Raw genomic sequence first — 27,342 nt, forward strand, 5'->3', positions numbered from 1 at the left:
GCTCCTACCGTGCCTTCATCAGTTTTAAATTACAGCTTCAGAGGAAAGATAATGCAGCAACTAGTACTTACGTGAATTGAACATCACCCACATGAAAATACATGTATATGGCTATTAGGATAAATGCTCATTGAAAAACCTGTAGTTTATCATTTTTTTTCAAGATGTCTCTGAATTTACAACTTTTATTGAGGCAAAAGAATGACTTTCAATAGGTAACTGTACAAAGAGCAGTCATCGCGTTTGAGCATAATAGAATTTTGTTCAGTCATTTTGAAATGATGGCATAAATTTAATTTGCTGCAGATTGCGTCTTACGTTAAGGCTCTACACGTGCTCTTCAATTTAAAATGTGACTTGTTTGTAAAATAACTCTTAGACAAGCTTAAGCTGAAAAAATGCACATGGTGTTAGCACAATGGCATTAGCATTGCTATCAGAGATCTTAGAGAAAAACAGTATGTTAGCCTTAAGCAGACAATGTTTACAGATGCAGCAATAAATTCATTGCATCAAGAGAGTGAAGGTGGAGAAAATGAGCTTCATGTGCTTCCTGAAAACATTTTTCTTAGAGTTGCTTCCTATCAACTTAACTGTGATCGGCTCATGTTTTGTTACCAACTGTTCCTATATATTTTAAGCAATGAAAAATTAGATTGTCTACAAGCAAATGTTGGTATTCTAAAGACTACTAAAAGCCTTACTGAGATTGTTTTTAGTTTTTGGATAACCAACTGCATAGGTTGATATGAGCCTAACAGTTTAAATGCAAGTCTGTTTTTAAAAAAGAATAATAATAAAAGAACTAATGATCTTTGAAATAAACCCACAGAAGTTAGCAGTTATGTAATCTTTTATTGTTTTAAAAATATTACACTGGGGTTTTTGAAAAATCACTGATAAGTATTTCCTTTTGCCAGTTCTATGCTTCTGGGATAAAGTAAAACAGCTTAAATATTTAGCGTTCATGCAAAATATACCAGTAGATTTACACTACTACACAGGTTTCCAGATTGTGTATTTAGCTTTATACTATTACACAACAGTTGGTCTTCAAATGTGGGAGCACTATTATTCAGTTTTTCCTTTTAGTTCTTAACATTGATTCCTTCTTTTTAACCTTCAGTACTAAATTTCATATTGAGCAAGGAACCTGGACGCTCACACAGTTTGAAGGTTATTCTTATGTGATGCAGGAATGACAAATCAATGCGTATCCTTGCTTTCTTTAGTTGGCCCCATCAGAGAAAGAGATGATGCAGTAAGAAAGTTTTGAGGGGAAGAAAGATTCCAGCTAAAGTAGAGCATTAGTAGTCATCAGCTAGAAAATAAAAAGGGTTAAGAGAAAGAGATTAATAGATCTTCATAATAGGAAAGATGCAAGAAGAGTATTTGAGAATTAAGTGAATTTAAAAACTAACTCTTACTTTCAATGGTGAGAATACAGGTGCTAGCAGATGTGCCTCTATTGTTGACTGCTTTACACATATATTCACCTTCATCTTCTGGGAAGGTTTCTGGCAAATAAAGGCAATAAGTTTCTCCTCTTTCAATATATTGATAGTCCTCAGAGTCCTGCAACATTTCCCCTTCAAACCACCATGTGACTTGAGGTTTTGGTTCTCCAGTAATTTTAACTGTAAATCTCACTGGCTCGCCATCAACAACTGATGTGTTTTTTAGTGACTTCTTGAACCAAGGAGCTCCAGATCGAGCTTGATCTTCCTCATCTTCGCAAGCAGAACCATTAATAATGCTTCCATCATCATCTTCCTCCTCTTCCCTTTTCTGTTTGAAAATAATCCAATTTAGAGCATTTAAAGTAGCAATGGCAGCATGACTGCTAGTCATATGTATTTGTCTACAGAAAAGCTATCATGTTTTTGAGAAGGGGAAATGCCACACCTATCCTTACTAGATAGCAAGGGCACTGAGTCTGGATATGGAACAGATAGTAAATGCTGTGGAAATTTGATTTTAATGAGGCTAGAATCTAGGGAGGGAAATACAGGCATGAATATAGATTCCATTTTCAGAACATTCAAAGGAAACTGCACTTTTTTTGCAGTACACTTCTCATAGTCTTCAAGAATAAGAAAACACCAAAAGCAATTATACATTATTGCAGCAATTCACAGCAGCTGTTAACTATAATGTTCCTTTTATACTTCTGGCAGTGTTGCCATCAATGGTAATCAGATGCTAAGTTAAATGACATGTAGGACTGAAGAAAAGGTACTTTGTAATCTCTACCTTCTGTAATGCAGCATCAATTTCTTTTTGTTCAAACTGCATGCGTAGTAATTTTTGTTCTTCAATCCTCCTCTGTTCTTCTTCTTGCCTGGCTCTTGCCATTTGCTCAAAACGTGCCTTCATGTTTACTTTATGAGTAAATGGAGCCTCAGATTTCTTGGCTGGTCTTACATCTACTTCATCATCCTTGAAAAATAAAAAATAGGACTTACTCATTTATTACCTTTTCAACAGTTATAGCAATTCTTTTTAACTGAGCAAAGCCAGTGTCCTGTTGTTTTTTTTACCCTCCCAGTTTTGTTTAATGTTGGATTTAAAATGAAGTTTTAATAACATCCCAGGTTCTGAGGTAGTAATTTCTATTAAAATTAAAAAAAAAAAAAAAAAAAGAACTTTAATATTTTAGTGAGAAGGTTTTTTAAAACGGTTTCATGACACTAATTCTGTAAGGTATGGATTCAAGGAACATTGGGATGAACGTGTACAATTCTGTACGGTGAATTCAGATAAGTTTTCTATAATGTCCCACTCTTGATGGCTCTATGTCAGAAGTATGTAGTAATAAAACACTGGAAATAATTGTTTTGGATGCAATTTTAACTTTGTTAAATACAGAAGAGATGATTAAGTAAAAACTTAGTAAACTAAATAACGTAAGGAAAAAAAATGCAGGGTTTTTGAAAAATGTCTTCACAGTTGTAAGAACTGTCCCTTGGTGAATTGTCCCTTATACCCACTGCACACTTGGGGTTTACATTTTTATACTGGGGAGCAATGTAAAAGTATTACAGAGGGCCCTGCTAAGTACATGTCCTTTCTTGTTTTGAGAAAGGACGCTGATCTTTATTACGTTTCTTCTTTCTTCAAGAAGAATGCTCAGGCTTTTTCACAACTTTCATGCATTTCTGTATGCGTGCTTTTTTTTGTTTGGTCATTTTGGTTTTTCCCTACTGCTAGTCATAAAGCATTTCGTTTTCTTCCTTCTTGACAAGGAAAATAAGTCCTATTGGACCTATGCTCTGATTCTCCATATTCCTGTCTAAGGAAAAATTCTACCTTCTGCAAGAATCCATGAAGTACAAAAACATGACCATTGGACCATTTGCTTTCTTTTCCTGTCACATTACACGGCCTCTTCTCTCACACTGCTGTATGAAATCTGGTTTCTTGGAAGTCACTGTTGATTAGGTTGTACAAGGTCTTTTCCCATTTGAGCTACTTCACCTTTTGCTTTGTGGTCTTGAACAGCAGGCTTTCCAATGAAGTCTCATGTCTCTTCTGTGGATTGTTTTTGTCTCCTAGTGGTTAGCTGGGTTTGTGCTCCCGTTATGGAAACAACCAGCTTAGTAAACTTTCGGAGGGTAGATGGTGGAAGGGAGATTAGAAGGGCAAAATACTTGCAGAAGTAATTTCAAAAGTGTTAGAAAAAATGTTTTATACATTAAAATCTTTAGAAGTTGAATACTGTCTTGCTATGGTAAGTCTTTAGTCACTTGTATGCAATGGTGTTGTGCCTTCAACACTGCAGGCTAACCTCATAGGAATGTTACAGTGTAACTCATTAAATGAAAAGCTTAAAAATAAAGGGTTTTGAGCTGATACTGAAGTGGCTGACTACACTGGGTATGAACATCTGAATGAGGCTCAGATCAGGTTTACTACTGTTAGGAGTCTCCTGTACTGCCCCATGATTGTGGTGAAAGCTGCTCCTGTTGGTGTTTTGGGTTACAGCGTTGTGTTGATATATAGGTCAGACTGAAAGCTTCATTTCTTGTTTTCCTCCTTTGGAAAATAAAATGCAGTGATTCCAGCTGGAAGCATATATAAGTAGGCGTCCTTCCTTGCTTTAACGAGTGAAAATCCTCTCTCTGATCAAAAAGGGCAAGTACTTGATCTCCAAATGGTACTAGGGTTTTTATTTGGTTTTAATTTTTATGATGGCAAATGAATTAAGAGTTCAGAAGGAGAAGCAACTCATCTGACCGTTAATAGAACACACTCTAAAACATTAATGTTCCAACCCCTCAGACTGTCAGGTTTCAGGTTGTTAAGATGCTAATTCAAAGACTGTGAGCAGCAAATCAGATCTCTGCTGGAGTACATGACTGATAGTGAACTGGTGCTGTTTCTTTTAGAGATGCTGGAGTGAGAGTTCCTCATACATCCAAATGAAGCAATAGGAAAGTAGCTACAGAATCATTTTGGAAATACAACTTTGGTGAAAGCAGCAGTATTGTCCAGTATCATAAGTGTGCTAGTTAAGTAAATCATTAACATATACAGAGTTCAACTTACCTCTTGAAATTTTTCAGCTTCCCTTTCTCTTATTTCTTCATCCATTGCTCTTCTCTTAGCTCGTTCTTCTTCAATCTTCTTCTGTATTTCTTCTTGAGACAGTTGTCCTATTTTTTCAAACTTGCTTTTCAAGTTCTTTGCCTGAATAGAACCACTTCTTTTTAGCTTTATTAATTCTTCGTATTCTTTGCTTAGCTCAAAAGTTTCAGACTCTTCTTCCAGCTGTTCAGAAATAACAGAACATGTAAGATGGAAAATACTCTGGTTGTTTTTTACTACCTGTTCTCCCCACAGGTTGTGTAACGTAATATACTTGAACAATTCTTTTAGGTTGGAGTTACTTGAAATCAACACAGTGACCTTTTCCTTCTAATTTTTTTATCAGTATGATCAAGATCACTGAGTTTGTAGCACCTTTAAACTAGATACAGATTTTAAAATATCTTCTCTGGCTTTGCTTGAATGCACTTTTTGTTAAAGAATTGCTCTCAATAAACCACCCTTTAGAGAGTAAGAAAATCAGATGCCTAACAATATAATAATCTCGAAGTTATCCTTGATCTGTTATTCACCTCCCTGACTTACTTGCAATGTCTTACAAAATAGTTTTCTAAAATACAGCTACTCTGTTAAAGTTATAGCTAGATTTTTTTAATGCAGAAAAAGCAAATGAAATGTCAGGATGTCGTGGCTGGAAAAGTGACAGTTCTGGATCCTGTAGCTGAACCATGTCTGATGCTGTAATGGTTTATATTTTACATCCTCCCTTTATGACCTCTGATGGCAATAAGAATGTATATGCATTTCAGTTGGATATCCCTGTCTCCCTTCTTCCCCAAAATGTAATCCAAAATTTACTTGAAAAATGCACAAGCTGGAGGCTTTACTACTTGCTCTTGCTTTGCTTACAAAAAACAAACAAATCAACAAAAAACTAATATTCAAAAGGGAATTAAAATTACTACCCACAACCAAATCAAATTGACGTGTAGAGTTCATGAATGTGATGTTCTAGTCATCTGGTATGCATGGCAAATTTTGTGTGAGATTCTTAAAATCAACTGTGACAGTCTTCAAACCCTTTTAAAGTTTTCCTGGTAGATTAGCGATTAAAAATATGTGTCTTATTATCTATAATGTTATAAAAGGATGTTTTTCTGTTTTTTCAATCTTTTCACAGAATACAAGAAGTATGGATTGAAAATCCCTTTTTCAGTTTTCAGTTACAATCTTAAACATCAAAATTCTATTAACTGAAATGATCCATTATATTTTTATTCAGAACATGCCTAACGTATCTTTTAGTATACAAACCTCTCCCATTTCTTGTCTTAACTGTTGAAATTCTTGCTTTTCCATTTCCAACTTTTGCCTACGCTCTTCCTCTGTGCGTCTCTTTTCTTCTTCCATTTTTTGTCTCAGCATTTCCTCAAAATTAATTTCCAGTTTACCAGGTATGAGAGATTCTTGAGAAAATGTTTTAAACATTTCTGGTGATTCATCATCCAGCACCTGCTGGAAATTCAGACCATTAATGATACATCCTGAAGGTACTTGTGATGAAATCACAGTGTTGCTCAGACACTTCTAATGCTTGAAGATAACCAAGTATTTTGCCACGCCTGCCACAGAGCAGTAAGACCTAATATATAGGCATTAGGCATAGGTATTGCTTTAATGTTCTGGGAAGAATGGGGTTTGGGAAAAACATGGTTTTTTTGTTGTTGTTTGACTTTAGCCCTTTCTTATTACAGTGCTAAGCTTTTATAATGAAGCTAAAGGTGTTTTAAATGGGAGAGGATGTCCTCTAAATGCAGCTTGGGGACCTGAAATGATTCATTCCTGTTTATTTAAGACTGTCCTATGAAGTGTTTGTGTTTAAATGCCATTGCCCTCAACACTGAAGTACTTTTAGTCTTCCTTCTAGGCAAACTGCATTATATTTCTGTTCTTAAACTCCAATAATACTAGTATTCCTAATAAGCATAACTGAACAGAATTTTCTCCAAGAAACTCTTACGCACAAACTGAAGATACTAAATCATGTTGCCAATTCATTGCAGCAAGGGTTTCCTTCTTTTCCTGTCCTTTTCCCAGGCTACACCGTAGGGCTGGGCTTTGATGGTCATTCTGTATGAGCAGATTGCTTATTTTTTGGACCCATTCCTAAGAGGATATCAGGGCCCCAGAAAGGCATTTTTTTATTACTTCCAAAAGCAAGAAGTATAAGACCAAATATTTGATCAAACTGAATTTGTTAAAGCATAACAGTACGAAGACATTGAGTGGTATGTTACAAAAATGGCCAGGTAGCATGACAGTCAGTTACACAAGAAGATTTTTAAAATATCTTCTTGATTATTTAAAAAAAAAATAATTTGAATGTGTAACTATGTAAACTTCGGTCACGTTAACAGAGATTGTCTCAACGAGAGCAGTCTGAAGACAAATGTGTGAGAGGTCAAATACTGATATAAATCTGCATGAAGATGTGGCTTTTGGCACTATTTAGTCAGTGCTTGTTTGAAGTCTTGTGGCAAAGGTTGCAGAGTCTGATGTGCCTTAAATTCTAGGCATTCTTAACAGCCATCAGCTAAATTCTAGAAAGGATTATGGAAGACAAACTTTAATTTGAGAAAGTGTTTTAACTAGCTTTATAAAGAAACAAACGTTTTTGAAAAGATGTTTTAGCACTCCCTTTTTCCTTTATTACTCCTTGCTGCCGTTGTAACTTGCACCTTTTACTGGCGTTTGTACTATCTCAGTTCATACCTTAGTTCTTGACATACTTTGCCCATACCTGTTTTTATTTGCCGCAGCTCTTTCAATAGTTTTTTCTGGCCTAATCCCACTCAAAAACTCTCAGTCACTATAGGTTTCTTTCAGATTTTTTCCTCAGAGTAAGCTTGCAGTTGGACTTCTGCCCCACCATTCCTTCCATTCCTCATTTGTTTTGCATAATAGAAGCTCATTTGTAGAAATTGTCATGGAGAAGCAGAGTCAAAAAATGAAGCTGTAAACTATTTCTTTTAGTGAGGCGATGCATAGCTAGCTGCATATTTTTTAGAAGATAATTACATCTAAGTCAGTAAAGAAATGTCAATCTCTCTGATGTTGTATTAGTTCATATGCTTATCACTTCAAGATGATACAGAACCTAAGTGAATAGAAGCACTAATTCAAAATTTATTAATGTGTGTATGTATGAATTAAAAAAAAGCTGTGCATATAAGCAATTAGATGCATATGTGCATCTGAATCAGTAAGTTATGAAAAGACTAAGTGAGCTTATTCCTGGTTAAAAAAACACAGGTAAAAAGCTGAATTGTGTTACATAAAAACCCTTGTTCAGTAAATATTTTAGCCATGTTTTGTGAGGTGAGACCATGGTTTGGTTTGGTTTGTTTTTTTCTACAAATTGGGAACAGATAGGGGTGGGAAACAGTCCTGTATGAGCAATAGTTTGCAGTTCAGCCAGCCAATTTTCAATGGGCAACGCTGATTGATACAAAGTAGAATGGCTTTTTGTTCATACTGAGACAGGTTCTCTATGCAGTCACTAATGGAAAGAGAATGACAGTGAAGAAAACAAATGCTTCAGTCCAAAAGGGATCAAGTTGATGGTGGAAAGCATCAAAATATAAATGTAGTAGAAGAAAATGTAAAATAGGGAGATCCTTGCAAAAGAAGGTAGCTTTTGTGCTTTCTAGCAGCAGTGTTCCTACTTCTGTTTGTGAATTTTTTTTCAAAGAGGAATTAAAATGAATAAACGTGAAAAAGGTTCTTAAATAACTAAATTTAAATGCTTAAAAATGAACGTGAGGTTTTAGTACTTCTGAAAGAGATGACTTCTTAAAATGCTTAAAAGCACACCTGTGCATTGCTGTTATATTGTGTAGGTGTGGAAAACAAGGAAAGCATGGGCTTACATTTTCTATTAAAGGTAAAAAAAAAAAAAAATGCAGTACTCATATTCAGGACGCTAATTAACAGAAAAATTCCAAACACATATATGCTGAAAACGTTTTCAGTTAATTTTTTAGACTACTGAACTTCTTTACTCTCTGCTGTTACAGTGCATTTTCAGCCTGTGCTGCATCTAATGGATTAAACTCTGTTCAGTCAGTGAGATTTTTCTGGCCTGGACACTGAAGCTAAGTTCTTGTTACATTGAGGCAGAAAAAGGCTGTTTACAAGAAAGCAATAAAAAACAGAAGGGCAGCATGTGGGGTTTTTTTTTGCTTTCTTTGAATTGTCTGCTGACTTTTCATAAAGATTGTAATGGCAGAAGTCCAGTAGCACTCCTTTTCCTTTTTTTTTCAGGTTTAAGGTCCTGTGTTCCCTCTTTGGAGGTGTGGACAGACCACAGACATTATTTTATGTAATCGCTTACCAGTACAATATCAAGTATAACTTTATGTTGTGATTTCTCTGGAAAATTTTTGAGTAGAGGTCTCATCTTCGGCCCATTTCTCAGGCAGAGGGAGCACTGCTAGCAGTATTAATAGTCATACAAAGCTTTAATTTGCCTCACAAGCATTGCTTTGAATTATGAAGAAAATAATTTTATTAGGCATGCGGTTACTCTTTCCCAATAAAACCACACAGGGGAACGTAGATAGAGACTGCCAGATGGGCAAGTTGTTCCACAGTTTTGCATGGTATGTCTTGCCCTTCATTTTGAAACAAACAGTACTTGCAATTTTAGTTGGTAATGGTCTAATTTAACACTGTATTTCCTAACATCCACCAGTAAATAACTGGCTTTTATCAAAAAGCATGCTGAAACTTCAAGTTATTGGAAGAAAAGTGAAGAATACTGTGAAAAGCCCCATGCTGATTGTTGTTTTTTTTTTTTTTTTTTTTTTTTTGAGTAATTTGGTTGACACCCTCTGAAATTAGGCATCTCTGCTTTCAGGTTGGGTCAGTATGTCAATCCTTGCTCCCTGAAAATTTATCTTTGATACAGTCTCGGTCATTACATGTCACAAGGATTTGTTCCAAATCGAAGTTCCATATTAAAAACTGTTCTAACAGTAAATTCCACAAGTTGCCTTTTTTTTCTCTGAACAAGTAATGAAATGCAATAAAAACATCGGTTAGCTGACTTCAGCTTTTTCATTTTTTCTTCCTAAAAGGCCACAGATAACTACAGAATTTGCACTTGCACTGAGCATTTTTCTAGCCTGGCATTAATTATACTTAAGGAAGAGCTGATTGGTGGACTCTCTTTAAATGCAGGGAGATGAACTCGGGCAAGTGGAGCTAAAGAAACAGGAATTCCTCCCCACCTTATTGAGAACAAGAGCCTCCTTCTGAATTCTTTTTGCTTTCCATGTAGCATAATACTAGCAGTTGGAAACAATATCTGGTTTTGATTAAATTATTTGAAATGCTTTCTAGGGTTTCTGTGAGGAGGGATAGCGCTGTGGTGATTTTTGGTAAGCTACCTATTAGAAGGTAGTGGGGTGAGCTAATTAATGAAGGAGTCAAAACATATTCCTAACTCTGTATTTAAAGCTTTTCGTGGAGCTGCTTTCTAGTTCAGTGTGGAGACTTAGGTAAAATATTAAAATAACTAAATACTAAACAACGTGCCATACCATGTTCTTCCTTGCTTCAGCAAATGCCCGTTTCTCTTCTTCTATGCGTCGTCTTGCATCTTGTTCAGCTTTCCTCTTTTCCTCTTCTCTCCTCTGTCTTTCCATCTCCTCAAAACTGAGCCTAAGTTTACCAGGACGGAATTCTTTACCAGAATTTTCAGATTCATCATCGTCACCTTCATTTATCTTTAGAGAACAGGAATAGGAAAAAAATAAATACCTTATCCAAACATAAAAAGACTTTGTGTAGTAAATGCTCCATTAATTCTATTCTGATCTTTTATAAATGCTTTCTTCTCCTGGAGGAAGAAAAATATATCATTGGTTTGGTTCCTGTAAGAAACCTTTTAAGCCTGGTTTTAACCAGGGGAGGGAGAAGGGAAATGTATTTCAGAATCACGTATTTAACTTCTGTAATTTTTTTTAAATCACTTGAAGGTGTAATTTGAAGTACAATGTGTTATCAGGAAAAGGCTAAACAATTAAGCATCTATTTTGTGGTTTCTGGGTTGGATTATTTACTGTGAACACTCACTCCCTATTCGCTTTCTTCACATCATCTTCATGGAGCTTTATGCCATCATGTTATTTACGTATATATTATTTCCACCAATACACGTATCAGTTTACAAAATGTTGAAGTCTTACAGCAAAACTAAACTAAATAACATTTTGTTTTAATCCAGACTGACATTTTTTTCTTTTCTTTTTAGGCATTTAATCATCACTGAAGAAAGGGAAGTGAGATTCTTCACTATTGCTTGTCTCCAGTAAATACTATCCACAAAGAGAAGCCTATGGTTTGCAAACTGCAATCAAGAACAAAAGAATGAACTATCTTCAGAATATGTCGTGGAGTACTTAATTTGTTAATGGTGGAAGTTGACTGGGAACTCTCAGAGTATCCAGCTATCTGCTTACTAAAAGCAGGCCAGGGACTGGTATGTTGGGGGAATTACAGGAATCTTTTATTTGGAATTCGTAGGGTAAAAGAAAGAATTGAAGGAACTCAACTTCTGAACTGTTCCTTTAAGAAAACTTTTGACTTCAAATTTGGACAACCACTGATAAAACTGCATGGTAGAAAAAGACCATGGGGGTGTCTTGTTTTTTGTATTGAATTTGTAAATTCAATTGTCACAGTTATATTACTTGGTTAATAAATGCAGATATTGAGGGGTGGGAAATGTGAACAAAACTTCAATTAGAAATGCTACAGTAACTTCACAAAGTTATCTCTCCTTCATTTTCTTTCTTCTTCATCTTCACTAGTATCCACTAGGAACTAGTGGAAAGTTAGGTGATTTTTCGGGGTGGATGGGAGGAAGGGGTGTAAACTATGATTTTGGGATCTGCCGAAACCTAGAGCCCTCTGTTTGGACCAGTTGGGAATTTCAGTGTTTCAGCTTTCTGGATGTTCTGTGGGGCCGGTTTGTTTTCCCTTGCATATTAATTTCTGGAATGTTCCTGAAATATAGTCAATATAGTGATTTTGTTTGTCCAAGAATGGTCATTTACATTTACACTTCCTTCTTATCTATCATATTTCTCAAACAAGTACGGGAACAAGAAATAGTAGTCTGTTACTACTGAACATTTTCATAAAAATTGGTTACTGAGATGTATGAAGTAATATTAAAGATGAAAACAGACAACTAATTTTCTTGAGGATTTACAGCTTAAGGTACTAAAGCTGATATAAAAACTGGTAAGATTGCTGACAAATTCAAAACACAGAAATTTCCTGTTTTTACTAAAAGAATGTCTAGAGAATTACGCCAGGATGGTTACTGAATTAGAACTAGGATCAGAAACATATATTTCAAAAATTTGCAGTGATACAATTTTCAGCTTGAAATAGAGTTAAGCAGTAAGGAAAATAAGAATCGGACGCAGGAGAGAATGTAAAGACATATCATCTGTGAAAATTCTGTAACGATATATATGAAACACAAATTTACCATTCGCTGTCTAGCTTCTTCAAAGGCGCGTTTTTCCTCTTCTAAACGCTGTTTTGCTTCTACCTCTGCTTGCCGCCTTTGATTTTCCTGTCTCTGTCTTTCAAGTTCTTCAAATGTTACTTTCAGCTTACCAGGAGACAGAGGCTCTTGTGATTCATTGTCTTGATTTTCACCCTGTGCAAGAAAAATTAAATAGTTACATTTTAAATAATACATACTTCTTTCTTAGGTATTTTTAGATAAGTAGTTTACCATGACAAATGAAAGGCACTTGGTTTCCTTAAGGAATTGTTTTTGTTCCTCATATTTTAGCTTCATTTCTTCATCCTGTCTGTCTTTTTGTTCTACTCTTTCTTTTCCTGTGTTTTCAAAGTTTTTCTTCTTCTTCCCAGGTGTTTTGGTGGGTTTTACAGGCACTACTGTAACCAGCAGTGAATCATCCCCTTCCTGTCCAAAAAGATATTTATTATATTTTTGTAAAGCTTGACTTCTGGGCAGACTTATTTCTTAATCAAACTGTTGTTTTTACCTGTGTGAACCAAAGCTTCCAAAAGAATTACTTATATTAACAAGAATAAACTACTTGTGACAGTTGCTAATTTCCTTGTAATATCTAAAGAACATCATGACTGAATTATATTTTCACCATAACTGCTGGCAAACTCTTTAATTACTTCTAATTGAATTTACATAATTTCATTAACTATTAGTTATAAATATTCATGGTTTGGATAAGAACAGATTAAATTTTGAATACATAGAAATTGTAGTTAGTCTACTTCCAGTCTTGTATTTACTATGTAAAGGATATACTGTGGTTGGAATAAGCTAGTAGTTCTAGAAATAGGTAATTTGCTAAGCAGACTATTTTGTTTTTGAAGGATGCTGCTGCTGCAAAATTACTTTCACAACTTATTTGCCAAAATATGCTTTACCCAAGGTTGTTTTTTTAACAAAATACCATGATTAACAAGGATACTGTCAAATAACTTAAAAGTAATGTTAGTTTGTTTTTTAAACTGTACTAGGAATGTGACTTTCTTTTGTTAGTGACAGATGATAGGACCTCTTGAAAATTAAATGCTTATTTGCAAGACTTAAAATCCAAACCCATACATTAAATTAGTCCATTCAAAAAAGAAAAAAAAGACTAAGTGGTTGACTGCAGTGTTCAAACATCTGTATACTGACAGAATCCCCTTTTAATGTCAAGCTTAAGGCAAAGAGCTTTATGATGATACTTTCCAAAGCCAGAGGACTTAGAATATCATTGCCAGCGTGCCTCAAATCATTCTGGGGGCTTTCAGTATTTACATTTGAGGTGCTCTTCACTCTCCTAATCACAAATTATTCACAGTTCAGACTCTATTTCAAACTTAAATAAATTAACTTCAAGTGCACATATACACTACTTTGCTTTATGCTTTAAATTTTCTTAGCTCCTTGGTGAATTATAATTAAGTACATGTGCCCTTTTCTAACTTTTCCCAGCCCATATTACAGTAATAAAACAAAGTGAATAAAAATGTAGGTGAACATTTCTTTTAAAAAAAATCCAATTACCTCTGCTGCTGATTCACTTCCCGTATTGTTTAAGTCATCAATCTATTAAATGAGAATTTCATATGATTACATTACTTTGGCTCTTTGCCTTAGATTTGCAAACAAAGAACTGGAAATTCTTTTCGTATCAGTGATATGTATGTAGCACTTAAATTCACAGAGATAGTAATGACTGAACCTTTGTTGGAATACTTCAGATAGATAGCGAGGTGAGAAAGAGGAAACGTCATCAAAACATGAAAATACAGAAAGCATGTTAGAGCATTCTTAACGCTTCAGTGATGAACCAAGAAGAGTGCTTTAGATGTCCATTCTTCATGGGAGCATTCCACAATTGTGTAATTGTGTTAAAAAAAAAAGGCAAGAAGCAAGCTCATCGATTATTTCTAAGTGATACTATCTTCCTCTCAACTCCCTGCAAAAAGTCTATTGTATTTGCTTCATATTGGTTCTTAGTATAATGTTACTGTATAAAACTAACATAGTGCCTTTCACAGTCAATTAAATACATGACAGATTAAACCATACTTTTAACAGGAAATTTAACAATGCTAAAAGTTCTAGCAGAAAATTCTCTCCAAGTCCTGGTTGAAAACTGACTCCTAGAGCACTGTTTCTTTTCTTACATTTAAAAACCAAAAAGCCTAAATTAAATATTCCTAGATTTTTTGTTAAATAAAGATTTGCTTATAGATCTAGTCTATCATTTACATGTTTACTCTCACTGCAGTATTTGCAGCACTGAATAAAACTTAAAAAAGGAATTGAATACGATGCCCCAGTGCAAAATTTTACAAAAGACAAAATTTGCTTTATGAGCATCAAAAATGTTGGAGTCTGTTCACATATAGATGCAATAACAATTCACAAAGTGACAATGGAATAAAACATGATCTGAATAATCTTGATTTTTACAGTATTAGTATCTTCATATTTTGGTCTCACAATGTAATTTTCATACATCTTGCTTGCCTCAGTTTATCTATCACTGAACTGTATTCACTAATTTAGAAGCAAAAATTGTCTAAAATAAGAGTTGGTGGAAAAAAACATTTTCAAGTCAGTAAATTCTACAAACTCTTACATGCCTATGACACCAAAATTTGTGCCTTTTTCATATTCCTACCACATTTATGCCTGCCTGGTCTTATTTATGACTCAAGTTTAAAAAAAATCATTAGCTTAAGGATTGTTCAGAGAACCTTTATCTTCACTTACTTCCCCACTTCCATCCCATCCAGCATCTCCCATATAAAGCACTACTATCAAAAATCTTAAGACCAACTATTTCTGCTGATGAATACAAAACTTCTTTGTCTTTGTTTACAATTATATCCTATTTTGATCAGACGAACATACCTCCTGTGCTTTTTTTGCTAGTTCTCTTTGAATTTTTCTTTTCTCAATCATATCTTGTTCAATTCTGCGCTTTCTTTCTTCTTCCGTTCTTTTTCTTTCTTCTTCTTGCCTTTGCTTCTCCATTTCTTCAAACTTGCCTTTAACAGTTCCTGCGAATATGAAATACACAATTCAGGAGCTAGATATAATGCTTATGTAATGAATTATGTGGCCTTTAAGTTTGGACCTCTCTTACCTATTAGCTTTGGAACATAACCCTTGTCCATCTTAGATGATTTCGTGTCATCATCATCATCAGATGCAAGCAGTTCTTTCATCTAGTCGATGAAAAACAAAGTAAACTGTCTTTATGTCTTAAATAAAATTCCAACATTGTTATATTAAAAAAATGTGAAAAGATTTTCACATATAATATTCAATATCAAAATAACACAAAATATTTGCAAAGAAAATAACCTCCTGCTTTCTCCTGTTCCATTCTCTCTCTCTAACATATTGTTCTTTTCTTCTTTGCTTTTCATCTCTAGATCTCCTTTGATTTCTTTCTTCCCTTGCTTTCTGCATAGCTTCAAATTTATCCTTTACATCACCCTTGTGAAGCTTGGGCACATAGGATTTTTGGACGGGTTTAGATGAAGAAAGCAGAATCTTGTGAAGATACAGAAGAAATGAAGATAAGAAAAAGTTGAAACAGATGAACAGAAATAGACAGATTGGATTAGAAAGAATGTAAGAACATAAAAGTACATTTGGGATTATGAACTCTGTGACACTAGCCATCATCTATTAAGTATTTGTTTGTAACTAAACAATAATAAACACGAAAATATCCCAAACATTTAGCATTGTATTAAACTTAGACTATGAGTAACTGTAATGAATACTGATTTCACAACTAAGGATAAGAACTACATAAATGTACACTTCCAATCTCTGGATTTAAAAATTATATACAGATTTTTATTATTGCTTTGAAATCATAATCGTTCAAAAAGTCTTTTGACCTCTAACACCACATTTACAAAAAAAAAGTAAACACACAGACATGATAAAATATGCATGCGTTTTTCTGCAACGCTTCAGCATCCATATGTAGTTATATATATGGTACTATTAGTTCATTTAAAACTTCCAATGTTATATACTTAACTTTTTTAATATTCAGAGAAACTCAGAAGTCCAGTGATATTATAATATAAAGTGTCAAGATCACTGGACTTTCAGGAATCTGCTACTGATAAAGCCAACGGACACTTCTTTGCCAGTGCTTAATCTGCCTGTGTCCAAACAGTAAGAGAAGTACCTACTTTTCAGAAATAGTAGGAAGATTTTTCTCTTTTTACTGCAATCACTACAGAAATATTGTCAATACAGTAGCGCTGAGAAAACTGGCTGAAAATATTTTGCGGTTCATATTTTCAACCTAAACCAACAGTGGGTGGTGTAATGATGTATTTGCTTTTGTTCCTGTTACTCAGTGAATCAAGGCATAAGAAGAAGTATTTTATGTTGCCTAATATTAATTAATTACTTAAATAGAATAATTAAATTCTAATTTTATAATTAGATGTAAATGATGCTCTGAATTTCCCCCAAAATTTAAAGTTTCCTCATATTTTATTGTGTTTATTTTGCATTCTTCATTCATTTTAATACCAAGAAGAAGGTATTTCACACATTCTATCAAATCAGGTGGTCTTCCTTAAGCTACTCTCAAGTACCCTTCTAGTGTCTTAAAATAAAAGCAATTCTAGCCAGACTTACAATATAATTGTCTTTTGCAGTTGTTCATAATTACTCTTTTTGCAAGCATCAGTTGTAAATTACTATGTTCCTTTGATTACTTCAAAATTGGTACATACCTCGGTTTTCTGTGCAATGTCATTCATGGCTACTGTGTTCTGCTCTGCACCTGGTATGTTTAAGTTTCTACCTTAAACCTGCAAGAAAAAGTCATAGTTAGATTCTTTTCCTTTTAAATGATACTTTTACCATTTTCCTGTAAATAAGTTTGCAAGGGCTGAAACTGATATATCACAATTTCATTTGGTCCTTTGAGGCTCCTGAAGACATGAATAGGTTCTAAGTATGCACCAAGAATTAAAAGAACAAGCTTATGATTCACTATTCATGCTCATAACCCTTCTATATAATCCTAGATATTGGTTTTTAATTTCCATTTGGAAAAAAAGAAAAAAAGAACTCTAAGCCAAGTTCTGGCTGCCTTGGCTGGTGTGTTATGAAACTGTTTTTCTCAATACTCATGCTAGCAGAAAGGAATGTGCTTTGCACCTCTGCCGCTCTGCTTCAGTCTGATGTACGAGCCAGCAAGCTCAGGTTGCAAGAAGCCTGCTGAACGCCCCAGCCAAAACTCAGCCTCCTGGAGATGCTGCCTTGCCTTACATGGCTGATGGGGACGGATGGTCAGCGGCTGTGGCGAACGTACCTGGATTTCAGAGCTGCAGCTGGATCTGCTGCCTGTGTGAGGTCTCTTGCGTGACTCTCAGCTCTTCAGCAATTACAGGGATACAGAATAATGCTTTCCCTTCTCCTATTCTAGGAATAACAAGTGCTAAAAGCTGTGAAATGCATTAGGTAGACCACATACATACCTTAGAAAAACTATTTCTTGTATTTAATTGTGGCTGGAACACTCACTGCATTTTTCAAGAGAAAAATGTTTCAAATTTTAAATTACACTATAGTTATTGCAAACCTAATGGGAAGGGTCTTCAAGTTTGAGACAGTTGGGTTTTTTTGGTTTGGTTTTTAATCAAGCCTATCACAACTGGGGAGAGGAAGGCAATCTCCCCACTAGTTTGCACTTGGGTAGCAAAGCCATACCTAGCCTTTAGCTAGGTTTTACACCTAACTTATCTTGTGAGGCTACCCAGGACAAACAGCAAGCCATAAGAAGCCTTCAGCAACTACCTGCTAATGTGAAAAGCTGTAGTACACAGTGAGGGGAGAGCAACTTCTTTCTTTGTCAGAGCACGGACAGCTTCTGGGCAAGACATGGCCCCAACAGAAGCTGAAATTATGCAGGGAAAACATAGAGGGTGGAGATGGGGATAAAGTTGAGAAGGACCAGAAAAGTGAATTAGTGAAGAATGACAGCATGAAGGCCACTATTCCTTCCCATGGAAGGACAGGAATGACGTTACAGTGGGAGCTCTGAAGGGAAGAAAGCAGGGATGGAAGGAGACTACAGGAGAGCTGCATACCCTGTGAAGGCTGAAGAACCACTGCATAAGACACAGATTTCCTCCACAAATTTTAAGGCATTTTTGTAAGGTTTAAGGCAAAAACCTAAAAATTTAAGGCAAAATGTTACAGTTTTAATGGTTCTGAGTTCATACATGACTCCAGTGCCATAGCTGTCTGTGCTGTACCAATGCCCAGAGTCCCAGGCAACCCTGAACACTCGATGTGCTACATGGGGTGCAAGCAAATGGACTCAAAGGCTAGAGGTAAAAAGGCTAGAACAGGAGCTTTCTGCTGGAAGGGGATCTGTGGGTTAGAGGAACTGAGAACAGGGCATTTCATGACACTTAAAAATAAGTCCTTATTTATAGTCTGTTCCTAAATCCCATTTTAGCTTTTCTATGCCAGGCTTTTACCAATGTTACAACTCTTCTTACCTGCCTAAGTCACACCACGTGAACCTCCCCAGCAGAATTCTGTGTGAGCACTAACTGCTCCATTACAGGGTGACCAAACAGAGAAACAGTAACTGAAGAAATAGCAATACTCCATCCTGGGTGTTGGGGCTTCACAAAGCCTTTGCTCAGACTTAGAAAGAGGAGTAGGTGAGCCTTCCTTGTTTCAGGAAGGGAGGCGAGCTTCCAGCTAACAAACAGCTTTTGACTTAGAGAAAACAGAGGTATTTTCTTTCCTTCTAAAACTCTTAATTTTTTGAGGTAGAAATAGGTAAGGGAACAAAGGTAATAAGAAACTGTGTACGGGTCTAATAGTGTCATGTGCCACAATACCAACAGGATGTTCAGTCAATCCCAAGTCACATTCACACATGCAGGAGGAAGTTATATTCATTAGTAAACTCAGTGCTGTCAAAACTACGTAAAGGTGCTTTCTTTGACATGCTTAGTGGCCTGAATACAAGAAAAGCAAAGGCTTGAACTGTGGTGATTGTCCCAATCCTCTGCCCTCACTGCTGGTTTCCCTGTAGTTCAGTTTCATGGAGCAAGAATTTATGACAGTGTTTGAGCTTTCACTCTGCTAAAAGCAGCTTTTTAGACCCAGTATGACAAAATGGTCATTTGTTCCTTAAAAGTTGTGCAACCCAGGTACCTGGTTTTGATTTGTAAGCTTAAAATAAAGCCATGGAAAATAAACATGCCTTGATGACTAATCGCTGTTAATTTGACACTTTCCTTCATGGTGAAGTCTCATTTATTCACTAATTTTTACATTCAGATTAGCTCAAAGGAATGAATGATGAAAGACAATTACATTAGCAGGCATCCTAATCATATGTCCTCTGAAAAGTCAATTACTCATTGCTTTTATATGCAATTACTCATTATTTTTATACCTGGATATAGCAAAGTCCCAAAAATGAAGTATGAAGAGGACAGGGACAGAACCTGCAAGCGCATAACCTTGCAGGCTGCAATTTTCTGCCCTTGGGGTCAGGACAATCCCTTATCTAGATAACCCCCAAGGCTCATGCTAGCCATTTTTTCCACACTATCTATTCTGAAATGACAAAGCTGAAGACAATCCAGCTTGTTCTTCCTAGGAGGCCACGAGGTTTCATCAGCTCAGGAAAAAGACTAAATGGGAAGGAATAGAGCAATTCTACATGTGCCCCTAATTTATACAGGATGTACACTGCATACGTATAAAATTTGACAGCTTTTCTCTGTGTAATCTCAATTTCTGATCTCTTCTTCAGTATTGCCAACAAAAGGTGGTAAACTGTAATAAAGGTTTCAGTGATGTTAACAAGTATTCCACCAGAAAAGGGACAGAAAATATTATCTTTATGGCATTTATGCCATCGCAGATCTGTTCAGTAATAAAGAAATGTATTTATCAATACGTTCTGAATAAATCTATGAGAAAGGTTTTCTATTTCATTAGTTATCTCCCAATCTTTAATATTCATTTATAATGTAAGCATAATTGCAATGGGTAATTTTGTTCACATCAGCTTGAACAAGACTTTAAGATGAGAAAAATCACAGCCAAAAATGTAATAATTTTAAGAAGTTCTTGTTGTGTCAGCCATAAAGCACTTTTTCTTTGCTTTTTATTTTCAATACCATATGTATGAAGTTTTGGAGGGATCAAACCTGGGATCAGATCATTCAGCTAGAGGAATCCCACACAAAAACCATGTATTAAGTAGAAAGAAAAATCTCAGGAGCTACTAAAAATTATCTAGTACTAAAGACAGCGTAAGTGCGATGTCACAGAGGCATGTGACCAAAAAGGGTAGCACTCCCTATTCTAGAGGCCATACCACCATTTTACAAATGAACTGAATTTGAGTGGGATGTAATAGGAGCAGGCAGGTTCTATTTCGGTTTTATTCAATCCTATAGCAAGTATCCTAAACAACAGACATTGGGCACTTTGTAATCCTAATTTGAATTGCGCGGTATGATCCTATAAAATGATGCTTCATAGAACTGCTTTGATTGTATCAACTAGTTCTCACTACCTTCCTGCTCGTTGGAAAAACAAACAAATAACAATCCACGTTCTCTATGGCGTGATGTAAATATTTCACTTATTGTTCTTCCAGCAAAAGTTTTAAAATAAAAGTCTTTCAGCAGGCACTAAATTGACTGAAACTTTGTAGCTAAGACTTAAAAATTACTGGAAAAACCATAAGGAAATAATTCCTAGAAAATACTTGTTTCCTGAATCAGGTTGAACATTACAGCTGATAACTGTAAAAAGCTTATTTGAATAGGACTATATGACTATTATCACAAGTTTTATCACAAAAAAATACGCTAATGGCTCAATTATACCTTTGGTATTTTTAGGTGACATGGAACAGAATCTCCTTCGCTTTAATGTGTAATAACTTATTCCTGACTCTCCTTTCCCGGTGCGTTAAGGAAAGCCCCAAATTTGCAATGAGTTCAGGATGAGTTCAGAAACCTTCCTATGCCTCGTACATTGCTGAACTGACATCCCCCACCAGCCAGTGCTGGGCACAGCCCTAGCTCAAAGCCAGTATGATTCTGTGAAATGACTGCATGGGGCGTTTGTCAAGATGGGAATAGCAGGGCATTCCACCTTTAATTAAACATGCTTGAAGTTCTCTCATTCTTAATTATGAACAAATTATAAACATGGGAATTTTTACGTGGTGTTAAAAATAATGAATGTTAGGAGTTGTCTTCGTATTAGCTTTTCAAAAAAACAAACAAACAAAGAAACAAACAAAAAAAAACACCAAAGCCATCAATGGTGCTGCTGTAGCTATACAGAATGAATGAGATTCGTAGATATCTTGGGATGTTTCTCCAAGCCAGAGCAGTCACAATATATGAAACAAGTGTTTAGCTACCAAGCCCTGCCTTGATTTACAAATCCCAAACTCTTCAAAGTCAGCTTCAGCAGAGCTGTCCCTTTTCAACTGAGTATGTGAAGTCATTCCTCCCCCAGCCGGAGCTGACAAACATCTCATCTGAGGACTGACAGGAATCCAAGGCATTTCAGCCTGTCACTTGGGAAGCCACGAACACAGAGGTACTGAACGTTAGGTCCTACTCAGACTGTTTCAGATCAGCGACAGCATGTTAAAGTTCTGTTTTGTCTCTAAAGGCAGATAACTTTACAAGCACCCTTGTGGTCTCAAGGTCCCTATACGCTTTAATGTGCATTTGTGTACTGTGCTACTGCGTTTGGATGTCATTGTAAGCCTTCAGCTTACTTCACACATGTGAGTAAAATCCTCCCTGTCATCAGTATGACCTTAAAACTAGTTTAAACTCTTTGACTTCTAAAAATACAGAAGCTAAATACAAGGTTTACTGCACGAATCCATCAGAAAACAAACTTTATGCATTGGTACAATTCATGCACTGGAGTACCCAGGAAAATAGGACACCTCCTAGCCTTAACACACAGCTGGAGCAGAACAGTAAGTCCCAAAGTTCATCTCTCACAAGGGATTGTTGCATTTCACCTAAACTGCTCCGGGGAAGGCATTGCTAACCTCCCCCATAACAGCATGCCCTATCTGTAGGGCTTCATCTTAAAGTCACTTGAAAACTGCAACTATTCCAAAGCCTGACTCATTTTTTGTGTGGAATTCATCGTACAAAGCAGATTATGAGTCTGAGACCACAATTAGCTTTTGATCTTTTGGAACAACTTTGCCTTGAACCTTTTTGATAGCTCTAATTACCTGAAGCCCTTGACAGTGTCACCAAGATTGCTGCACGCAGTGAGACCTACCCTCAAAACACAAATCTGAAATCTTCTTAAAAAGTGCAAATAGTGGAAGAAATTTTCCTTGCAAATTCCCGTTGCCTGAACTTCCAAAAATGTGCCAATCTACCATGTTGTGGGCCTTCAAGATGGCAGATAGGTCTCTGCCATTTGGAATACTGCCATCTCGGCTGTTACTTCAGGGTGCTCTCCAATTTGTTGGCTTCACCTAGCTGTTAATGTGCTTGAAGGTTAGCCAGCTGGCTCCAGTACATTTTGCAACTGCAAGTCATCCTACCTCCGCCTTTGATGCTAGAAGATATGGATGTAAGGCAGTAGGGCTTTGCTAAACATGACACTGGCCATGCCCATGCCCTCATCCCTCTCCATGTCACCTACACCTCCAAGAGGAAAAGCAGCAGGCCCTTGCCTCAGGGACCCCTCGAGCGGCCTGCGTGGGAAGTCCTAACACCCACCCATGAAAGTGTCTCCCTCATCATCTCCTGATCACTTTGCACAGAGTACGTGGAAATAAATTTTCCAACCCAAGAAACTTTGACATGCTATTTTCTAACAACAGCAACTTTTAAATAAGACAGTATCTTCCTACTAATTCCCTGTTGAAAGGAAATAGTTATATTTTTACGTTGTGTATGCAGATATATATATCTCCTCGTTATGTAGTAAGTAATTTCCCACAGAATTCAGCTAATACAAGTCATGCTTATTTTTTGAGGCAACAAGGGTCTACTTGTGTATATACGTGCTTCAGAAGAGATTTGTCCTCGTACTATGAAGCTGTCAAAAATCTTAAGATTCAGTCTAGTCTTTTACTTCCCGGGATCAGCAAGGCTCAGGAAATGTTGTACAAGCTCTTCACTGAAGCTTCACACTCAGAAAATTCCCAGATTGTAACATTGAACATAACTCTGATCAAAAAGTGAATTGAGATTGTTACTTGCTGGATTTTCTTTGCATATCCACTCTCATCACCTGGCACCACTCTATTTTTTTTCCTCCACATTTTACCTTCCCTATGATTAAGAAGTATCTCAGGAAATGTTAAGTCAGATATTTTAATGTTTGTATTAAAAATGCTAGGCTGCAGTTCCATCTTTCGCAAAGGTCTGCTTCAGGATTCTCCTAGAAGGGAAATTAAACCTCCAACGTTTGATCAATGGTTCCACTTCTGGAATTGCATGGAAGAGAAAACGCCATTATTAGAGTGGCTTGACTGACTGTAATGCAGAGAGTGATCTCTCAGAAGTTTCAAGTGAAATACAAAGCCAATAATGCTTAGAAAACTAGGCAACAGATTAGAAACACACTGAGTTTAGAGACTCTAAAGAGAAAAAAATGTTTTCAAGCATCTTCTTTGTATGCTGTTAATGGGTAAGCTAACACCTCCAGTGTGATATGTCTTAATTTGCTATGATCATCACACTTTAAATTTTCACAGAGACCCCCTAAAACCTTACTTTAGGCAAGATAATCTACATGAATGAAGAAAAAACATTAAGAGGACACAAAAGTTTTGACAGCTCAGAAGTCCCAAAAATCTACCTCCTTAAATGTAATTAATTTATATTTCTTAAAAGAGAATGGCATCCAGAATTGATCAAAAATGTTGTGCAGCTTTAACCAAATAAAATAATCCCAAAAGTAAATAAAAAACTAGAAGCTCATGATCTTCAGTGGAGTAGTTAACATTGTTACATGAGACGCAGAGAAATACAAATATCTTCCTGAACCGAATGCTACTCTCTACAGATAGGAGTACAAAAGTCTTGTTGCTCTGCAATTCCTCCTTTCGGGAGGCCCCCCTGCTGTCCTCCTGGCTACTGCGAGTTATAAATAAGCCCACTGCAGCATGGTCTAAGTTACGGTTACCATCTGTCTCCTCTTTGTGATCTGCTTGCAGGGAAGACTCCATCATATAAGAAAACCATATTGTGAGACTTGGAAACTTACTACCTGCAGCCAAAGCACTTCAGGAGAGGAAAACACAATCCACAACGCTAAAGTATTTAAAGAAATGTGAAATAGAACTGGAAAGAGCAGAGAAAAGAGAGCAACGCTCATCATTTCTGGCCTTACTGCAACTTGTCTGGTATGACATTACCAGTTGTTGTACTAAATTACAGATACTAAAATTATCAGGCACAGAGGAAGATCCTGAACTGGCATGAACTGTCAGCTCCACTGAAGCCAACAAGTTATGACAATTGACACCAGCTGCTTAAACATTACATTTCAAAGAATATAAAATATAAAACTACTTCCGCTAGCTGTATTTAACTAATGAAGTCTTTATTATCAAAGACTAAAATGCTTACCAACAGTTGACCCAAGTAATTCAACTTCATCTACAATCTTTTCCTCCATCCTTGAATTTCGTGCACTTCAACATTCACTAAAGGTCTCCCATTAAAGCAGAACAGTTTTTGCAGATATTATGCCACTTATCAAAATCTATTTATTAGAAACTATTTTGTCTATGTCTATTTATAGAACTATAAATACTCTTAACATGACACTGCCAGGCAGTCCAACTGCTGTGCTAAAAAGAGACAAAAAAAAAAAAGTAGCCCCTCTCTGTGGAAGAGGTCTGCCTCAATTCTTTACTCTCCTTGGGTACTATTATTGGCACATATGCTCCAGAACAAATGCAGTGTGGACTGGGAGACTGGGGGAAGCCCTGTTGAGATCCTCTGACCCCCGATTTCACGTCCCAAGATAAGATAGCTTGGGATCCTAGTTGTGGGGGGCAGTAATTGTGAAGACAGATGCCCAAGAGAAAAACCAGCATACATTGCCCCATGCCACAGCTCCTGCAACTCCCATTGCATCCCAGCAGCTGAGGAGAAACAGTGCCGATGCCACTGGTGGGACCGCAGAGGCCGGGACGCTGAAATGTGGGATAAAATCCCGGGTGTGAAGTTTGATTGCAGTTTGCTTCTTCCCTTCTTGGAAGACAGCAGACAGCCTATCCGCCAGTTCTCCGTCATCCTCACGGCTCTCCCTGCACGGTGCAGGTCTCCAGCTGAGCAGCCCAGCCATGCCGGGCGTGCTGCATACCCGTACCTCCGCAGAGGAATGTGGCTGCTCCTCCTGGTGCCGAGCTGCTCCTCCAGACACGAACCCTCAGCACGGTTTGGCCCTGTCCAGCTTCCAGGTCTCGTCTCCAGCTCGGCCGTGGCACCGCTCCTCGTGAAGAGTTTCAGAGCAGAACATCCGATCGCTGCAGTTACAGCTTGTCTCGCTGCCTCACCGAGGAAAACAGTCATTGAAATGTTCCAGATGCACTTAGAGAAAGTGTTTCTTAGGCATGTGTCTTGGACTGCCCACCTGGTTCTTGTATTTCTCCTGCGTTCTGTGTAAACTAGACAGCCTCGTGTATTTCTGTGCAGTTCTTAATGCATTTGGCCCTCCTCGAAGACTAATTATTATTTCCCAACTTCATTACACGGGGCATTTTTCCAAGCGACCTGCTAAGGTCCGGGAGCTACGGCAGACAGCGCTAAGCATGCAGCACGCAGCCACTTGCTGACCAATTCCCAGCCCGGCACAACGCTCCGGGGAACGCTGTAACAAACGACTCCTCTACCAGAAGCCCCTGATTACCTGAGGCACAACCGGGCACGGATCTCTCGCCAAGCGCCGCGGGCAGCAGGGGGCCGCTGCCCGCCAGGCCGCCTCACGGCGCCCCCTCAGGGCGCGGGACGAGCCGAGGGCCCTCAGCGCCCCGCCGCTGTCCCCAACCGCGCCTGGAGCCCGCGGGGCTGCCACGGGGCTCGCCGCCGCACCAATGCCCCGACCCTCGCCGCTGTGCCGCGTTTCCCCCCCCTGCCCGCCCCCGGTTCTTCACCAAGCGCCGGGCTGAGGGCGGCGTGAGGGGGCAGCCGCTTCTCCCTGCTCGGCGGGGCTGGGGGAAAGCGGCGCCTGGCCGGGGGTCTCCCGCCGAGGCCGGAGGAGCCTGCCCCGGCCCCTTCTCCTCCCTCCCGGCGCCGGCAGAGCGGCTCTTACCTGGGCGCGCTGCCCCTTGGCTGCGGCTCGCTCTGGTCCCGGCGGGCGGGCGGGGAGCGCTGGCGGCTGCCGAGCGCCCCTTGGCTGCGGCCGCGGCTGCGGCTCCGCCGCTGCAACTTGCCATAAAAGTCGCGGCGCGCAGACGGCGCCCGCATTCCAGGCGAGCCCCGCGCCAAGGCAGCTGTCCCGGCCCGTCCCGGCCCCTCCCGGCCCGCCCCGGCCCCTCACAGCGGCGGGGGGCGCAGCCCGGCCCCGCCGCCGGCTCCCCGCGCCCTGACTGACTGACTGTGGAGCTATCGAGACCCGGGGGGCGGCTGCCCCCTGCCAGCCCGCTCCCGGCCGCAGGGCAGCGGCACAGTCCCGGGCAGGGGCTCCAGGAGAGGCTCCTACCCCTGGGGTCCCCCCGTGTCCCAGCAGCCCGGCGCCGCACACTTACGACCAGCGCCGCGGTCCCCGCCGCCAGCAGCTGGCTGAGGCCCTGCAGCGCGGAGGTTTTATAGCGGCGGTGGTCAAGTCCCGGGTCGCTTATGGCACACGGGGAGCAATCAGCTAACTAATAATAGTAAGGTGACAGCTCGCTGATGGAGCGGGGAGGAATCGCGCTAGCGCCAGGCCTCCGAGACGCCGGGCATGGTCGGTTTAAAGCAGCGCCTTGCTCTGGAAACTTTACAAAGCAGAGGCAGAAACATGATTTTATTACAGCTGAGTACATTCCCTTTGCTTCTCAACGATGACTTGTTTCCTACATTTTCAATTGCAAGGTCTTCAGCACAGAACTTTCTTTTTCCTATCTAGCTTGTATTTTGTCTGCCAAACCGGAGCTTAACTGTCAGCTGGATTTATAAATATTAGGACAATAACCACAT

The 27,342-nt window shown here is 38.3% G+C and overlaps 2 protein-coding genes across 25 annotated transcripts in view; one reads left to right on the plus strand and one right to left on the minus strand.

Annotated features, from left to right (window-relative positions):
- FUBP1 (far upstream element binding protein 1) overlaps positions 1 to 12,113 on the plus strand; it is a 37,402-nt gene extending 25,289 nt beyond the window's left edge. For 2 of the 8 annotated variants that reach the window (XM_035538155.2, XM_035538160.2), the window contains one exon: positions 10,865 to 12,113. In XM_035538155.2, coding sequence (XP_035394048.1) covers positions 10,865 to 10,882 — 18 coding nt within the window. In that variant the 3' untranslated portion in view covers positions 10,883 to 12,113. The remainder of the gene's footprint in view (positions 1 to 10,864) is intronic. The other 6 variants (XR_004777317.2, XR_004777316.2, XM_035538152.2 and 3 more) reach the window with 6 other exon arrangements.
- Positions 272 to 27,032, minus strand: NEXN (nexilin F-actin binding protein). Of its 17 annotated transcripts, none has more exons than XM_035538173.2 (13): positions 26,913 to 26,945; positions 25,535 to 25,712; positions 16,897 to 16,974; positions 15,270 to 15,351; positions 15,035 to 15,183; positions 13,676 to 13,717; positions 12,365 to 12,559; positions 12,113 to 12,286; positions 10,152 to 10,337; positions 5,863 to 6,060; positions 4,549 to 4,770; positions 2,254 to 2,439; positions 272 to 1,788 (listed from the first exon to the last, which is right to left on the minus strand). In XM_035538173.2, exons 3-13 carry the CDS (start codon positions 16,921 to 16,923, stop codon positions 1,417 to 1,419), a joined length of 1,833 nt encoding a protein of 610 aa, XP_035394066.1. In that variant the 5' UTR covers positions 16,924 to 16,974; positions 25,535 to 25,712; positions 26,913 to 26,945; the 3' UTR covers positions 272 to 1,416. The 17 variants fall into 17 exon arrangements, with proteins under 17 accessions (XP_035394066.1, XP_035394060.1, XP_035394058.1 ...); XM_035538167.2 differs by having other exon boundaries at positions 5,863 to 6,063; XM_035538165.2 differs by lacking the exon at positions 26,913 to 26,945 and adding an exon at positions 26,477 to 26,668 and having other exon boundaries at positions 5,863 to 6,063.
- Between the last annotated feature and the right edge of the window lie 310 nt (positions 27,033 to 27,342).

Source organism: Cygnus atratus, chromosome 8 (assembly GCF_013377495.2).
Source record: "Cygnus atratus isolate AKBS03 ecotype Queensland, Australia chromosome 8, CAtr_DNAZoo_HiC_assembly, whole genome shotgun sequence".
NCBI classification, from domain to species: domain Eukaryota; kingdom Metazoa; phylum Chordata; class Aves; order Anseriformes; family Anatidae; genus Cygnus; species Cygnus atratus.

Bases quoted from the DNA above. Each gene is read 5' to 3' on its own strand.
- NEXN (XM_035538184.2), bottom strand. From the start codon at position 15,598: ATGCAGAAAGCAAGGGAAGAAAGAAATCAAAGGAGATCTAGAGATGAA. The intron at 12,287-12,364 runs GTAAACTACTTA...TTTCTTGCACAG, and splicing joins AGTGCCTTTCATTTGTCATG to GGTGAAAATCAAGACAATGA. The intron at 10,338-12,112 runs GTAAATTTGTGT...TGTTCTCTAAAG, and splicing joins AAGAAGCTAGACAGCGAATG to ATAAATGAAGGTGACGATGA.